An 18,065-nucleotide genomic window follows, 5' to 3' on the forward strand; every position below is an offset into this window, starting at 1 on the left:
GCAAATTGTCCCCATGGGAGTTCAACAGGAGACCGATTGCTCACTATGATGTGTGCTGACCACCATGGGGCAGCACGGAACGAAGGAAGGCGACAGCCGACAGCCAGCAGCCAGGGAAGGGAGGCCCCGGCCAGGAGCTGGAAGGACCCAATCGGCCTCGGCCCTGATTTCCAGCCAGGCCTAGGGATCCTACCCATGCACAAATTTCATGCACTGGGCCTATAGTTATTGAAAAAGCATTCAACCAGAATGGGATGTGCATTATAGGCAATCTGCTAAGACAGAAATAACTGTCATCTTTTTATTGAGCCAAGCAGTACAACCCTTTCCATGTTCTTGAGAAAAGCTAGCTAGTCCTCAGGGTCAAGGATTGGACAACACCATTGGTTATAATAGCTCACCTGAGATTCGTTGGGGTGACCATCTGTGTTAGCTAATGGGCTTCACCCAAAGGAAAAATAACTCAGACCTTTAAGACATGAAATAGCTTTGGCGTGAGGTGTCACTGAAGTTGGGCTCCTATCTTCCAATAGATTGAGGCATCATCTTCCTCGCTGACGACATTCAAAGAGATGGCTCATGGGTCCTTGAGAAAGACATTCCTGGAAAGAGGCTTAACTTAGCTTTTTAAAATATTGACATATGTCTCAAAGAGACAGAGAACTGACAAGTTTTCTAAAGTAAATGCTTTAAGAAAAGAGGAGTACCTCTTCCCTTATTTTCAGTGGGGAGAATTAAGCCTCTTAGTTGGAATCTGTATTTACCCTTATACTGGGTAAAGCTCTAAGGCCACATGGGTCTGTGTCTTTGGAGAACAGGTTTCTTAGCGGATTTGGAAAAGGAGGAACTTTGGGTATCCAGTGATGTTTCCTTTGTTGTTCTAAAAACCTTCCTGGAAGTAATTTTAAAAATTAATAAATAAATAAAACCCTCCCAGGGCTAACAGGAAGAGCAACCCATGTGCAGCACAGAACGAAGGAAGGCAGCAGCCAACAGCCAGCAGCCAGGGAAGGGAGGCCCCGGCCAGCAGCTGGAAGGACCCAATCGGCCTCGGCCCTGATTTCCAGCCAGGCCTAGGGACCCTACCCATGCACAAATTTCATGCACCAGGCCTATAGTTATTGAAAAAGCATTCAACCAGAATGGGATGTGCATTATAGGCAATCTGCTAAGACAGAAATAACTGTCATCCTACATAGGACCATTGGCCACTGTGGGTGGGGTTTTACCACTGGGCATGCTCCCTTGAGGAAGAGACATGATTGATGGAGACTCCAAGGAAAGCTGATGCCAAGACAGCTCTGTGTGTCCAAGGTCAGGTCTGTGGCTTGTGGCTCCATGTACACTTGGAAAAGATGAAGAGGGTTATAGCTTTAAGAGTTCGTTACTAGCACTGACCTTCTGTTTGGGCTTTTTTGTTTGTCCCAAGGCTAACAAGGAACTGGGGGATTGCAAAAGGTCAAATGGCTACTGCTTATGGACAGTGAAGTTACAGTGCCTGAAAGCAGCTTGATGGAATGTAATTCCAGAATGTGATTTCTTCCTTCCTACTTCTCAGCCTACCTTGCTATTGTAGGTCCTTGCTATTCATCTCTGCCAGGCCTCCAGTTCAGCCTCTTTGCTAGAAAGAACTGAAAGGCATGAGTGCAGCTTTGTGCCCATGAGCTGAGTCCACCTCATGGTGCTGTAGGTGCTGTGGCTGCTCTCCTCAGACCATCCCCCTGCAGGAGGTTCTCAGAACTTCCCACCCTCCCAGTAACTGTCAGGAAGCTCCAAATCTAAAAACTCAAGTCGATGAGTATCCTTTGGCACCTGCAGTCCCAATAAGATCCTGAACACCAGGACTGGAGGACAACAGAGACCTTCCCCAGCCCTTTCATGTCTATCCATGGTGGAGCCTACTGGGCCCATTGAAGGTCTTACCTGCTGCTTCAGTCACAGGCCTTGGAATAAATAATAACTGGTGCTGAGAAAAACATCAGGGTCCACCTGAGAGCCATGGATGACTGCTTTCTGATTGGCCAAATTCCTGCATCACTCAGAAAACCTGTCTAGAGGCTGTGACTTGCTCAGTTCATACATAGTACAAGAAGGGAGTGGCAAGAAATATTCAAAGTGATGAATAGCAAGGACCTACAACCAAGATAACTCTACCTAACAAAGCTCTCATTTAGAATTGAGGGTCAGATAAAGAGCTTCACAGACAAGCAAAAGCTAAAGGAGTTCATCACCACCAAACCAGTATTACATGAAATGTTGAAGGGTACTCTTTAAGAAAAAGAGGAGGAGGTTAGCTAATTATTTATACAAAGTCTTTGAAAATATATTGAGGTTTTTAGGTTGGCATGTAAGGTCAGTTTTCAGTGCAAACTAGATAGCTACTATTTTTTGAAGGTGTGAAGGTAATATTTTTTTCTTTTTCTTTTAAATCTTTATTGTTGAGAGTATTACAGATGTCCCTCTTTTTCCCCCCATTGCCCCCCCTCCACCCTATTCCCAATCCGCCCCAGGCCTTCACCACCCTACTGCCTGTGTTCATAGGTAAGATCTTTGGTTAATCTCTTCCCACCCTGCTTCCCTCTGAGATTCATCAGTCTGTTCCATGCTTCCATGCTGCTGATTCTGTTTTATTCACCAGTTTGTTTTGTTCATTAGATTTCCGATTTGTTTATTTTGATTTTTAGATTCAATTGTTGATAGATAAGTATTGCCATTTTATTGTTCATATTTTAAATTTTATTTTATTGTTTAAAGTATTACAAATAGTAGTACATATGTCTCCTTTTTTCCCCATTGACCTTTCCTCAGCCTCCCTGCCCCCTGGCACATGCCCTCACCCCCCCCCCCATGTCTTGCATCCATTGGTTATGCTTATATGCATGCATACAAGTCCTTCAGTTGATCTCTTACCTCCACCCCAACCCTCCCCAGCCTTCCCCAGCCTTTCCGCTGTAGTTTGACAGTCTGTTCACTTATTGTTCATATGTGTTTGTTGCCATTTTATTGTTCATATTTTTAATCCCTCCTCCTCCTCTTCCTCTTCCTCCTCTTCTTCCTCTTCCTTGTTGATGAAGCTCTTTATCTGACCCTCAATTCTAAATGAGTGCTTTGCTGGGTAGAGTAATCTTGGTTGTAAGTCCTTGCTAATCATCACCTTGAATATTTCTTGCCACTCCCTCCTGGCCCACAAAGTTTCTGTTGAGAAATCAGCTGACAGTCCATTCGTATGGGTGCTCGCTTGTAGGTAACTAACTGCTTTTCTCTTGCTGCTTTTAATATTCTCTCTTTGTCTTTAGCCTTTGGCATTTTAATTATGATGTGCTTTGGTGTGGGCATCTTTGGGTTCCTCTTGTTTGGGACTCTCTGCACTTCCTGGGCATGTAAGTTTATTTCTTTCATCAGGGAGGGAAGTTTTCCGTCATTTCTTCAGATAGGTTTTCAATATCTTGCTCTCTCTCATCTCCTTCTGGCACCCCCATAATGCAAATGTTGGTATGCTTGAAGTTGCTCCAGAGGCTCCTTACACTTTCTTCCTATTTTGGGATTCTTTTTTATCTTTTTGCTATTCTGATTGGGTGTTTTTTGCTTCCTCCTATTCCAAATCATTGATTTGATTATCAGAATCCTCTACTGTTGAATCCCTGTAAATTCTTTATTTCAGTTCATGTATGCTTAATTCCTGACTGGTCTTTTTTCATGTCTTTGACAGTCTCACTAAGATCCTTGAAAGTTTCATGAAGATTCTTGAGTAACCTTATAACCATGGTTTTGAACTCTGTATCCAGTAGTTTGCTTGCTTCTGTTTCTTTCATTTGTGACATGTTTCTTTGTCTCAGCATTTTGGCTGCTTCCTTATGTTTGTTTCTGTTTATTAGGTAGAGCTGCTATGTCTCCTGGAATTGGTAGAGTGGCCTTGTGTGGTAGATGTCCTGTAGGGCCCAGTGGCTCAGCCTCCCCAGTCACCTGAGCTGGGCACTCTAGGTGTGTCCCTGTGTGGGCTGTGTGCATAGTCTTGTAGATGAGCCTTGATTGTGTTGGCATCATTGGGAGGAGTTGACCTCCAGGCCAATTGGCTGTGAGGACCAGCTGCAGCTATGGTGGGACAGCTGCTATGCAGGAAACACCTTTATGGAGCAGGACTTGCTTCAGTGGGGCTTTGGTGCTCACTGAGTTTGCCCCTTAAGTGTGTCGCTTATGGATGCATAGAGTTGTAATATGCTATGATCTGAAGTTTTCCATCAGGTGCACTGGCTCTAGGGCTTCCAGGGAGGTGCAAAGTCAGCCACTGCCTGGGGCCACCCTAAAGGAGCTATTTGTATTTGGCTTGGAGGTGCCCAGGCAAGGCTCACCTGTGAAGCAAGGCAGGCTGGTGCTAGTGCCAGGTCTTGGACCTTTTATTGATAGGTTTGGGGGCATGCTTGTTTAAGAGATTTTAGCAAAGTCTGAAGCCTAAACTAGGACAGGTCATTATATGCCAAAGCCACTGCAAACAGGTTGGGTGGGGCTGCAAATTGGATGGGGCAGGGTCTCAGGGAACCACTAGGGTGGAGCAGGAGCAAACAGATATGGCTTCTAGTCAGCTCTATGATGGGGGAGGTCCCAGCACAGGAACAATGACCCCTGGAGTACCCCTGTCTGTAAGAAAGCTGTCCCTTGATTTCCTGCCCCAATTCCAGACAGTCCAGTTCCTCCCTGTATGTGTGTGGGTCCACCAGAGCCTCACCCTGATATTGGAGCTCAGAGGATGCAGGACCTTGTAAGTTCAGTTCGTGCGCCGGCCCTTTAAAAGGAACATCTGGCCCTAACTGGTTTGGCTCAGTGGATAGAGCGTCAGCCTGCGGACTCAAGGGTCCCAGGTTCGATTCCGGTCAAGGGCATGTACCTTGGTTGCGGGCACATACCCAGTAGGGAGTGTGCAGGAGGCAGCTGATCGATGTTTCTCTCTCATCGATGTTTCTAGCTTTCTATCCCTCTCCCTTCCTCTCTGTAGAAAATCAATAAAATATATTTTTAAAAAATAAAATAAAAGGAACATCTGGCAGCCTCCTTGTCACTGAGCTTTAATACCCTGGTTTGTACAGCCTGTAGTTAATGGGGACTTCTATTCCCAGCTCTGGAACCCTGGGATGGGAGGCTCTGGTGTGGGTATGGGGCCCCTTGTTCCTCAGGAGCTGGCTCTGCAGAGACCATCTCCCTCCTGATTAAAAAAGTGTCACATGTGGGTGTTGGACCAGCCTGTTTTGTACCTCTGCCCCTCCTACCAGTCTCAATGTGCTTTCTTATTTACCTCTCTAGTTGTAGGACTTCTATTCAGCCAGATTTTAGGTGGTTCTGAATGATGGTTGTTCTGTATTTTGTAATTTTGATGTGGTTATGGGAGGCAGCGAATACAGGCACTTACCTACGTTGCCATCTTTTCCTATCTAGAAAGCTACTAGTAAATAACATCCCCTGTGTTCTATTTGCAAAGGCTGTAGAAATTATTTCTGGTATCTCTAGAATCCTTTAGGAAATTTTCAAGAAACTTCTGGGAAGTGTCTTAAACAAAAGGATCTGTTTTCCCCCAAAGTGACTATTAAGAATTTAATTGTACCCTCCAAAAAAATAATGTATTGAACATCTAATCCCTAACACCTCAGAATGTGACCTTATTTGGAAATAGAGTCTTTACAGAGGTAACAAGTTAAAATGGGATCAATTATATGGGACTAATCCTATATGACTGGTGTCTTTATAAAAAGTGGAAATTTGGGCACAGAGGGAAGATGATGTGAGGAGACAGAGAGAGAAGGTCTTGTGAAAGTGGAGGCAGAAATCGGAATGATGCATCTGCAAGCCAAGGAACGCCAAGCACTGCCAGCCACCACCAGAAACTGGGAAGAAGATAGGCAGGGTTCTACACTAGAGCCTTCAGAGAGCGAGCTTGGCTGTGTTGACACCTTGATTTCAGACATTTAGCCTTCAGAACTATGAGACTAGATTTCTGTTCTTGTAAACCACCCACTTTGTAGTACTTGGTTATCACAGCCCTGTGAAACTAAAACAGGACCTTTGAGTTAACAGCAAAGTGCCCTTAAAACTAATGTCCTGCCAGGATGCCATCCATGATTGCTCTTTTCGTTCTGAGACCCGGGTGATGAGCCACCCCTTACTTTGGGTTCTTGTTCTGAATTTTTGTCTCTGGTCCCCCTAGTGCCCTCATGCCCCCACCTCTCAGGTAAAGAATGCTAACTGTAATGAACCCTGCATTTCGGATCTTAGGGGTTCAATTCCATCCAGCTTTAGTGTTCTCAAATTCCAGAACTTATTTTTAATATTTTACTTTATTGTGGTAAGAGCACTTAATGTGAGATCTACTCCTTAACAAACTTTTCAGTACACAGTACAGTCTTGCTGACTCCAGGTATGATGTTGTACAGCAATTCTCTAGAACTTTCTCACCTTACTTAACTGAACCCCGTTGGTTAGTAATTTCCCACTCCTCTCCCCCAACCCAAACTCTCCAGCCCACAATGAGCAGGGCATCAGAGATGGTTACTGCACTCTGGTCAAGGGACTTGGGTATGAGAAGTCAAAAGGCCATTCTCTGCAGTACCCAGATCTCACTTAGGGGAGCAAAGGAGGCTAGGCCAGCCCCTTGGGGGTTCCAGGAAGCTGGGAATGGGGTGGATCTGGAGTCAAGAGGGGCTTACACCCAGGGCTTGTCATCTGGGCTCTAAAAAGATGCAGGGAAGATTATGAACTTTTAAGACAAAAAGTTCTCTAAGGGGAGTCACCCCTGATGGGCACCGTTATGCAAGATGGATGAGCAGGACTTGTGGAAGCATTCTCATGTCACATTGACGTGACAGCTCAGCCCCAACTCCTGCTCTCCTCCAAGCCACAGGGACAGAGAGTCTTTAGCAGGACAAGGATGAGCTGGCCAGAAGTGGGAGCTGAAGCAGAAACTGTAGCAGGAGCCTGAAGAGGAAAGGGCAGTGCCCCTCCTTCAGCCAGTTGTACCCCAGAGGATAAGGGTGTGGGCCATGAGGTACCAGCTCCAGGTTTGGTCTGCACATGGTTTTCAGCTGGAAGTGGGGGATTGGGGCTGTGAATGCACTTAAAGTTGAGTGGGCCATCCTTTGGGGATCCTGTGCATCAGGGAACAGATCACAGATACCTCTGAGCCCCCTAGGTTAGAGCGTCCTGCTGCAGACTACGGTCCCAGCCTCATCTCAGGTATCTTTTGTGTAACAAGCCACCCCAAAACTATAGAAGCTAAAAACAACCACTTTGTATTTCCCATGATTCTGTGGGCTAACCATTGGCTCTCCCTCTGGTCTTACCCAGACTCAATCATGTGCTGGCTTGGCTGGGGCAGGATGCTCTTGGAGGCCCTCGTCCACATAGCCCTTCACCCTGGGTGTTCCCCCAGCATAGTGGTCTCAGGGCTCTGAGAGGACTGCAACAGAAGCCCCAAGGTCTCCTAAGGCCTAGGCTCTGAAACTGCTCCAGCATCATTTTCTCCACAATCTGCTGGGCAAAGCCCCAAGAGGCCATTGTGGCTTGGACACGGGTACCAATCATTGAGGCTGCTATGCTTCATCCATCTCCAGCCCCTCAGAGCTTTGTATTGAAGGTGTATACATTTGTTTTCCCTGAGGCCTCACTGTCACATTGGTCACTTCTCCCTCAAAATGCAGGTGGGGTTGTTTAAGATCCACCCTGAGATTCCAGAAGTCCTTTCAGTTGAAGCCAGAGTCTTCCTTTTATCCTGTTTTGAGCCCGATCCCCACAAACGTTCCACTGCCGCTGACCTGCTCAAGAAGGATTTCTTAAGGCAGGTGAACAAGGGCAAGAAGACCCGAATTGTTTTCAAGCCATCAGGTGAGGCCTACTAGGACAGTTGGGTGACCCCCTGGGCCCCTGGGTTCTCTGTTGCTCAAAGAGTGCCAGCTCTCCATAGTGCTAAGTGAGCCACACTGCCTATTTTCATAGAATAGTCATGGGGGTGGTGCAGCAGGTGTGGGTTTGTCCAAACACAGCCAATGAATGTGACTTCCTGACAAGGACGTAGGGAGCCCCATAGGTGACAGCGATGCCACCCACCTTGTTAAAGTCTTTTTGGGGATTGTGCCAAGGAAGGATGCCAGAGGGGCCCTAGCTGGGGTTTTGTGTCTTCCCCACCTGCAGGGCCTGGCATTTTATTTTTGGAGCCTGGCCTATTCCCTTACACGGCTCCTGACTTTGTTTAAAGGGCATGTCAGAGGAGTTTGCCTATAGTGGCTGTCTTGTAGCCCACAGCCCATTATAGCTAAGTGACCCCTTCTAGGGCAGTAAGTCCTGCTGACAGTGACTTAAGAGTAACCCCTGCAAAGGAAGCCCTTTGTTCTCTTTTCCCTGGTGTAGATGGAATCTGACTGCAGGACAGAATGTCTCAGCATCTTGTTCTCAGAGCGTAACTAGCTACATCAGTGTTTCCCACGGGCTGGTTAGAACCCAGAACCCCAGGCCCATCACAGACCTGCTGAAGCAGAAGATACATTTCACCAGGATCTTTGGGCATTTGTTTGCAGTTAGAGCAGCAGTCTTAGCAAACCCAAGCATGTGTCCTCTCTGAGACTCCACATCTTTTTCTGAGTGGACAATTCTCCCAGCCTACTGCCTCTCTCTCTGAGCCTTCTTCCTCCCTCTCAGAGCCTCCACAAACATTCTCCCTCACTGATCCCCCAGCCTCCATCCTTTTTTAGCTCCCCCTTCTCTCTCTCTGAGCAGTGCCCCCCCAGCAACTTCCCTTTCCCCAGCATTTTTCCTGAGTCTCCCACCTTAGTGTTGTCCCTCTCTGAGCCTCCCCATAAGCATCCTCCCTCTCTGAGCCCCCCACCCCGCAAGCAACTTCCCTCTGATCCTTTCCCCAGCATTTTTCCTGAGTCTCCTACCTTAGTATTGTCCCTCTCTGAGCCTCCATCCTCCCTCTCTGAGCTTCCCTTCCAACATTTGTTTTCGGACCCCCACAGCATCCTCCTCCTCCTGTGTGAGCCTCTCCTTCAGCTTCCTCAGTCTCTGAGTCCTCCCTTTTGCACACTCCCTCTCTAAGCCTACCCCTACCTTTCTGAGCCTCTGCCCCTTTATGTTTGCCCCCACACAACAGGTTCCCAGGTCACTGCCTTGACCATGGGCGCATTGGGGGAATTCGTGGGCTCTCGCAGCAAAGAACATAACCCTGGCCCCCTGGAGTCGGATGCCCAGCTCAACAGGTTAGAGAATGCCTGGGAGCCCATGCATGGGCTCTGCAACCTGCTCAGGTACTATCTGCCCTGTCCTGCTGTGGGCCTGTAAGAGCTGCTCATTCATGGGGTGACGGAGGGGTGGGGTGGTTACAAAATACCTTCCGGGTCAAAATCAGATGGACTTGAAGGGCTTTTGTTTCTTTCTGCTGGATCTGTAGGGTGGCAGGGGGTCAACAATGCAAGGGGGAGGGCAGTGTGTTCTCTCACTGGTCTTCCCCTCCTACATCTCCCTCCTTCCCTTGTCCCCTTCTCTCTGGTCTCTTGCCCTCTTCTCCCGCCCCCTCTTCCCTTGCCCCTTCCGCCTCCCCAGTTGCCCCTCATTATCCCTTTAACCCCCTCCTCTCCCTTCCGTCTCCCTTCCCCCTTTACCCACACTCTCCCAACACTGCTGCTAAGAGAGAAAACACACTGCATCTCTCCTCCATCAGCCTGCCTCCTGTAATTTTATCTTCTTGAAGTTGACACTGCAGAGTCACCTCTTAGTTCCTCCCCCATGGGGTCCTAGAATACCAGCTTTGCTCAGGACACAGGGGTTATTTGTCACCTGTGTTTGTCCGCAGGGTTCAGGATGACAGCTGGATCACAGAAGACCTGAGCACAGAAGACCAGAACTCAGCCTTGAACCCCGAGGACGGGGACCCGGATCTCTTCCAGCTGCACCAGGACCAAGAGTGTCGTGCCATCCTATGCAAAATCCTCTGGGATGGGCAGGACCTGTTGGCTTCCAACCTGCAGGAGTACCTTGTTCAGGTACAGGCTGGGGGGAGTGTGTCCAGGTCCCAGAGAGGTCCAGTGGGACTGAGATTCGTGCTACCCTGGAACATTTGCAGTTACAATAATCACCATAAGTATTTCCCAATGTCCATCCCTCCAACAAAACAAAAGAAAATACATGGGGGGGGGGGAGAAACTGCTGAAACCATGTGCCTAACACTGCAGTGAATCCGGCCCTGCCTGGGTCAGTGATGCTCCCTGGTGGCAAATAAGCCAAATGGCAGCACAAAGCCCAGGAGCTCTGAGCCCTTGAACCTGCTCTAGAGCAGCCAGTTTAGGGAGGTTATTTTAGATAAGGAAAGGTCCTTTCAGGAAGAGGCCACTGCCCCCACTCTGTCCCTTTTGAGAAAGCCTTGTTCAAGGCGGGGTCTTAAAAGGAGTTAAACAGGATGCCAGAAACATTCCTAGGCGGGCTTAGTGGCATGTGTGTGGGGGCCAGCGAGGAGGGCGGGGGGGCACATAACCCTCTAACCGAAAAGATGGAGAGAATTCCAGGAAGAGAAATCCCATCTCACCTGAGGCAGCCACAGTTCTTTAGCAAATGCACAATGGACAATCTAGTTTCCCACAATACTTCTTGAATTTTGCTTCGTCTCTCGGACTTACTCAATGAAAGTGATTGTGTGTGTGTGTGTGTGTGTGTGTGTGTGTGTGTGTGTGTGTTTAGAATTCGGAAGAACCGCACCTGTCAGTCGACCACATCAAGCAAATAATTTGGATCCTGAGGGACTTCATCCACTCCGAGGAGAATGGAGTGATGGCATCCAGGATATCAGAGCTAAAGGTGGTCCTGAAATTCGACAGCTTTTTACTCAGTCAGATCCATCTGATACTGTTTGGATTTCAGAATGTTGTAAGTACTCTATGTGGCCCTAGAGAACATACCAGAAAGCAGGAAGCCCACTGAAGCAGCTCATAGCCAATCCCATGGGGTTCAATTACCATCTTTCACAGTCCCCATCTCTTCTCACCTGTTGACACCCGAATCTGGGTTTCAGTTCTTTTAAACATTGAATATGCAATTGCAGGTGAATAGGTCAATTGCATTTGGCCACAAATAGCAGGAGTGCAGGATTTGGGAACAAGTAGCATTTGCCAGCTGAATAGATTTGGGGTTTAAGCTTGTGTCTGCCCAAACAGAGTTGTTTCAGGTCTGAGACCATGTCTGCCTGAGCTTTGGTGTCCCAAGCCTCCAACACAGAGCCTGAGGTTTCATAAGTGCTCAGTGAATAAACAATGAAGAGGCCCAGTGCAGTAGATTTGATCACCATACTCATCTCCTAGCCAGTGGTCGGCAAACTGCGGCTCACGAGCCACATGCGGCTCTTTGGCCCCTTGAGTGCGGCTCTTCCACAAAATACCGACTTCTGCGCATGGGCCACGAAGTTTCAATCGCACTGTACGTGCGCGCCCGCACATGGTATTTTGTGGAAGAGCCACACTCAAGGGGCCAAAGAGCCGCATGTGGCTCGTGAGCCGCAGTTTGCTGACCACTGTCCTAGACCCCAGCAGGACTTAGGGCAGTGCTTCTCAACCTTCCTAATGTCGCAACCTTTTAATACAGTTCCTCATGTGGTGACCCCCAATTTCATTGTTACAAATTGAACATAATTAAAGCATAGTGATTAATCACAAAAACAATATGTAATTATATGTTTTCCGATGGTCTTAGGCAATCCCTAAAGGGTCGTTCGACCCCCAAAGGGGTCACGACCCACAGGTTGAGAACCGCTGACTTAGGGTCAGCTTGGAGACTCAGTCCAGAAGAAACAGAAGTAGGGTAGAAATGCAGAGCAGAATGGTGAACACTCTATCTCAGAGAGTATAAATTAGAATTAGTAAAAACTTATTTCTTAGAAGTACAGTGGACCAGAAATCTGCATTTTTGTGTTTTATAGGTGAGTAAAATGTTGAGGCACCACTTAATTAATGTCCAGTGGATGTGTGCGATGGATATCATCATCCAGCGAGTGGTGATGGCTGCAGTCGTCATTCTTATCTCAGGTAAGTGCCTGCTTCTCAGTCAAGGTCGGCTTCAGGCTATGGAAAAGACCAGAAATGTCTATCCCCTATGCTCAACAATTGTGCTCTCTTTCGCATCTTGGCTATACTTCCTTGCAGTAAAGCAATGCTGTCACAAACCCTATGGGGCTAAGATTCTGATTCTAAGAACTTCTCCTGCACTGTATTTCTGTACCTAACCGACACTAAACTCATGACACTAACTTATGCTAAAAGTTAGCATAAATGCTACAATGCATCCTTAGGAACACTTGCTGGTTGGTTGAGAATTGAATGGTGCCTTCTCCTCAGAATCACCGTGTGGTAACTCTAGATATCTTTGCTCTTGTCAACTCTGTGTTAGAGTTGCTTACTATTCAAGTTGATTCTCTTTCTGTGGTGACTTCTTCCTGCAGAGGAAAGTTTGTAACACTTGTGTTGACACTGCCATTTCCTCTCTGGAGTTTGCTCCTTCCGTCTTTTGCCTGCTCCCCTGAATGCATGAGAGCCCTGCTCAGCTTCTAGCTTCCGGGAGAAGCTCTTTAATCCCCAGGACTCCATCAGTCCCTGCTCCAAGCAGGCAACTTTCTGTAGTAAATGTACACAGGCCAGGTTGGAAGCCTAGTTTTACCTTTTTAAAACTCCGCTTGGCTAGCTAACCTAACATCTTTAAACCCCTGTTTTCTCATCTTTAAACTGGGGGTGATCACTTTTGCACTGCCAAGAACTGAGTGAAATAGTTCCTCTCCATTTTTAAAATCCCAATCCCAATACAGTGTTGCATTGGCAGGGCCACCTTCTGAACAGCCCTGTTTGCTGGCCCTGTCAATGCAACACTGTACTGGGACATAGAAGCTACAGGAGGCTCTGGTCTTGTTGGAAGGAGCAAAATCCAAAGAGGAACATAAAAGCTTTTTAGTTCCTCTGGTCTTGTTGAACTGTGGTCCTTTCTTCTTCTTCCATGATTGCGCAGAGCTCCGAGCCCACTTTGAGGCCACCGAGGAAACAGAAGGGGTGAATGAGGACCCAGATGAGGTGGACCAGGATGGTCCCCCAGCAGACTCACCTGGAAGTGAAGCATGTGCAATACATGGAGGTACCAAACCCACTTCAGCACTTGTCCAGGAAGCCCAGTACCAGGAGCTCCAGCAGGATCTGAGCCTCCAGCTAGACAGTCTGAGGCGGGAAACTGGCAGGTCAGTAAGGGTGGAACAATGATCTGGACCAGCAAGGCAGTTGATTTAGTTGTTGAGTGCTTCACCCCGGTCTCAGAAAAGAATCTTCACCACTAGGGAACTGGGCAAAGGGGTATTCTCCGTTTCAATGGACAGATTAAATGCCTCCCTTTCTTTAATATTGGAAATCCAGGCCGCACAGCACTTAGCCATATTAAAGGCAGCAGCATCTTGGAGTTTTCTTTTTGCCAGATAGGAACCCTGGCATGGCCTGTGGGTACAGCAGTGGACATCTGCAGCCCACCCCTACAGAAGTAGCCAAGTTGGGGACTGGTTAGCACTCTACTATGGCAGTTGGCCCATAACCCTGACCCCAAGGAAGTTTGACCTTACCTCTTTGAATCTCTTCCCTGTGGTTTATCATGATCCCTCGGCAGTCATTCATGGACTGCCTTCCCAGCCAAGGGACCCTGGCACTGTTATGAGGGTCCCCCAAGAGCCGGTCTGTTTTATTCACTTCCTGGCACATAGTAGGTGCTTAATAAAATTCCTGTTTGCACTAGGGAAATCATATCATCAATGGATTTATGAAAAGTATAAGCCACAGCTATAGCAAATTAGTTGGTATTGGTTCCAAATTATGCTTTTTTTTGCCCCATGATCATCCATAATGTTAATATTTAATGGGGAGAGATTAGGTGCCAGGTGTACATATTTTGGAACAGAAGCTGTATATACCCCTACGGATCTCTAACGTTGAATCTTAGGCAGATCTAATCATTTTTTTTAGAAAGATCTGGAGTCTTAATGAACTCGTGGTGGTGGCAAAATTTTTAAAGTTTTTGAAATACGACAAATGTGAAAGTTGATAGTAATACTTAGCACTTTAAAAAATGTTTTTCTGATAAAGTTTGTAATTACCAATTCAAAAGAATATTGTATATAGGTTCAAAGGTTATTCTCCACTATTGATATGTTACCAGTCTCCGTAGAATTAGGAATTAGTAAATAGCAGCCAGCACAATTGCAAATGCCTGATAAACATTAAATCCCTACAAAGCATGGCTGTCCTTGCAGTATGGAGGTGCTTTAGCTGTCTTGGGGGCAGAACAGGAAGATGGTACCTAATGCCCAAAGTGATATTGCCTGGGAATAACTGGTCTGTATGAGCATCTGTGAGACCAGTTCCTGTACAGCAGGTTTCTATCTCCTCGGCTTAGTCCCATGAGAGGAGGAAAGAGCTTGACTACTAGTTTCAGTAACTTAACCTGACTTAGGCAAGACAAGTTAAAGTTATCAGATCATTCTGGCTGAGTTCCACTGGGTTATCTTGGTTCATAGCATATTTTGAGAAAAAATATACTCCCACCCTGAGTCTTTTTCAAGGGGAGGAAACAAGGAATTTACTCATGTGCAGACTGAAACCTGTTCACAAAACTTTGAAGAAACTATACTGACCATTGGGATTGTGCTTTTTTCTCTCAATCTCTAATGTTAAAGACATATTTGAGTTGAATTGAATGGTGTTAAACTCTCTGGAATGATGGCTTTTTTTTTTTACACCAGACTTTTGAAAAACCTACTTCAAACAGAGAGAGCACACCAGAATCTTATACGGCAAAGCCTACAACAGCCAAGTCAACAATTGTGTGACTTTCAGTCACAATTAAGATCTAATGGTGAGTGACTTTCTACTTGCTCTGACTTAATTCTGAGATACAATTTAACAGCTAATATTCTAGCCCTAGCCAGTTTTGCTCAGTGGATAGAGTGTTGGCCTGAGGACCAAAGTGTCCCAAGTTCAATTCCAGTCAAGGGTATGTACCTTAGTTACAGGCTCCTCCCCAGCCCTGGTTGGGGCTTGTGCAGGGGGCAACCAATCGATGTTTCTCTCACATTTATGTTTCTGTCTTTCCCTCTCTTTTCCATTCTCCCTGAAAATAAATGGAAAAATATCCTCGGGTGAGGATTAACATAAAAAATAAAAATTAAAAGCTAATATTCTAGTTAACCGTGACACAATTTAGATTATTTTCTAATTAATCACTACGTATTCCTTTAGATTCCGGAATACTAATCAATAATAAAAAGGAACTACTGGTACATTAAAAACAGAATGACTCGCAAAAGTGTTATGCTAAGTGAAAGAAGCCAGAGTCAAAAGGCTATATACTATGACTCCATAAATATAGACTATTTACACAACATTCTGTTAAAGGCAAAACTGTAGGGACAGAAAACAAATCAGAATGGGCAGGGGGGGATTGATTACAAAAGATGTGGCTCCTTGCTACATATCTTGGGGTGATAGACATTTCTGTATCTTGATTGTAATGGTCACATGACTTTGCTGCAAAAAAAGTGGGTGGTTTACTGTATAAGTTACACCTCAGTAAACCTGCTTTGTTCATTCTGTGCTGCTTACAAAAGGGCTACAGCTACCTCTTGGAATGTGAATGGATGAGGCCTGAGACAAAAATCCCACTAAAACATACTTCCTCCTTTGATTTCCAGTGCAGTTAGGGATGTGACTCCTGAGAAAAGGCATTTTAGAGATGGGAATAAGTATTTAAAGTGATACATAACCAAGTTCCAAACTAGCTAAAGGTCACAGGTAAGGATTATTTGACTCTGGACTATTGTACACTGTGTATTAGAGCAGCTGAGACAGGCTCGATCCATTTCCTTTTCACATCACATTTACATTCTGGAATAGTTTATTTCCTTGTCACTGTTCAAGTTTTATTGTTACACATCAATATACAATAAAACAAACTTCTAATTACTACAGAGAACCCAGCATCGTCTTATGAGCAGAGAACATATCAAGAGCTTGTAGACTGGTTGCAAATGCAAGGAGCAGATGCAAATTCTATTGAAAAGGTAAATTTATACCCCAAAAAACAATCCTATGCTATTATCACAAAGGTGCTTACTTCCTATGTATTTGATCTGTATTTCAGATTGTTAAAGAAGGTTACAAACTTTCTGATATTCTTAATGACATCACTAAGGAAGACCTCAGATACCTTGGTCTACGGTAAGAACAGCCTCAGAACACTTTGTACAACAGAAAACGACTTTTTTCATATGATTATGCTTTTAAATATAGTAGAAAACGAAGTGCTGCTACCTTTTCCCCTTCATTGAACTTAATTCCTTTTTCTATGGCTTAGAAAACTCTAAACTCTGTAGTTTTCCCAGGTTCAAGTTGGGAGTAAAGCCAAGAGATGGCAGAAGCCAAAGGCTATGTAGGAAAAGCAGGAAGGCGAAATAAGCGCTCTCCCCATTCCATGCTACACCAAAACATATCTTTAAATTGCAGCCTACATTCTGGTTCCCATGTCATCTTAAATGGGCTGTTCTGTTCACATCAGCATGCCTGCATGTACCTCTAAGACAATGTCCCACTCCTGCTGGGGCACAAATGTCACCTCCATGTGCAAAAAGAACATATTTCTATTTTAACTAAGTTTTTACAACAAGAGAAGAAATCTAGACAAGCCTAGAATTATATACTATAGTTTTTGCTGTAAGGGCTCCTAAAGAAGTATTCTGTGGTGTTGCTTTGAAGTTTTCTTTTGACTCTAAAGAAGACTCTTCTTTTTGTTTCGTAGTGGTGGGCTCCTCTGCAGGCTCTGGAGTGAAGTCTCCCAGTACAGAAGACAGACTCAGGGGGGCCCGGCGACCCAAGATGAGGGTTAATCAGTCAGCAAAGCCAGGGGACAGAGGGAGCAATGAGCCCACATCTTTGTTGTTAAATTTCTCATACAGATACACATAAAACACCATGAATAATTTAAAAAATTGAAGTCTTAAAGAGTTAAAGAACAGAGAGGGAGCAAGGAGCTGATATCTTTGTTGTTAAAGTTTCTCATAGACACATAAGTCACCATGAAGAATTTAAAAAGTTGAAGTTCTAATGAGTTAGAGGACAGAGAGGGAGCAAGGAGCTGACATCTTTGTTGTTAAAGTTTCTCATAGACACATAAGTCACCATGAAGAATTTAAAAAGTTGAAGTTCTAATGAGTTAGAGGACAGAGAGGGAGCAAGGAGCTGACATCTTTGTTGTTAAAGTTTCTCATAGACACATAAGACACCATGAAGAATTTAAAAAGTTGAAGTTCTAATGAGTTAGAGGACAGAGAGGGAGCAAGGAGCTGACATCTTTGTTGTTAAAGTTTCTCATACAGACAAACATAAAACACCATAAACAATTTAAAAACTTGAAGTTCTAAAGAGTTAATAAAATGTTTTCACTGGCTTTCATGTTTTATGCCTCTGTTTATCAACATTTTAAAGGTGAGTAAAACGGTATGTATTGTGAGAACAGTGATTGTGAGCCACAGTTTTGACGTCCAGAGTATTATGGAATTCTTAAAAATAAATTTTAAGTTACTTCAATGAAAAAAATCAGCACATCCTATATAGCACTTGCTGCAAAGATAAAACAATGGGTGTTTAACAAAAAGCCTGGGAATCACTATTTTAGGTTCTATCTAAGTTAATAGTAACTGGTTAATTGCACTTTAAGTTATTTGACCTTTGAAATGATTGTGCAATAGTCCTATTTAAAAATGGAACTGTTCTTCTACCCACTGCCTGGTTATAGTGAATGTTGCCCTATAGGCATGTGTGTGCATTAAAGTACGCTGTTGTTAGCTGTGGGGTTGGGCCAGACGGGGGAATGAGCCCCTACCCCCCAACAATAAGGTGGCAGAATTAAACAGGCATACAAAGAACTGTTTTTCCTTTCACTAACTAAAAAGTACTTGTTAAAATAGTGTACAAACTAGATCAAATAGAACTACTTTAAGGAAATAACCTGAAGGAAGGTTAAGCAAA

General features: G+C 45.2%; 1 protein-coding gene across 1 annotated transcript in view; it reads left to right on the plus strand.

Annotated features, from left to right (window-relative positions):
* Positions 1-17,540, plus strand: part of MAP3K15 (mitogen-activated protein kinase kinase kinase 15) — a 78,019-nt gene extending 60,479 nt beyond the window's left edge. Inside the window, exons 20-30 of the mRNA XM_036304247.1 lie at positions 7,683-7,866; positions 9,131-9,284; positions 9,830-10,019; positions 10,711-10,896; positions 11,942-12,047; positions 13,018-13,116; positions 13,174-13,240; positions 14,786-14,898; positions 16,011-16,102; positions 16,183-16,259; positions 16,837-17,540. Of these exons, the coding sequence (XP_036160140.1) occupies positions 7,683-7,866; positions 9,131-9,284; positions 9,830-10,019; positions 10,711-10,896; positions 11,942-12,047; positions 13,018-13,116; positions 13,174-13,240; positions 14,786-14,898; positions 16,011-16,102; positions 16,183-16,259; positions 16,837-16,924 (1,356 nt within the window). The 3' untranslated portion in view covers positions 16,925-17,540. The remainder of the gene's footprint in view (positions 1-7,682; positions 7,867-9,130; positions 9,285-9,829; positions 10,020-10,710; positions 10,897-11,941; positions 12,048-13,017; positions 13,117-13,173; positions 13,241-14,785; positions 14,899-16,010; positions 16,103-16,182; positions 16,260-16,836) is intronic.
* Positions 17,541-18,065: the final 525 nt, after the last annotated feature.

This window comes from Myotis myotis, unplaced genomic scaffold (assembly GCF_014108235.1).
Source record: "Myotis myotis isolate mMyoMyo1 unplaced genomic scaffold, mMyoMyo1.p scaffold_m19_p_4, whole genome shotgun sequence".
NCBI classification, from domain to species: Eukaryota; Metazoa; Chordata; class Mammalia; order Chiroptera; family Vespertilionidae; genus Myotis; species Myotis myotis.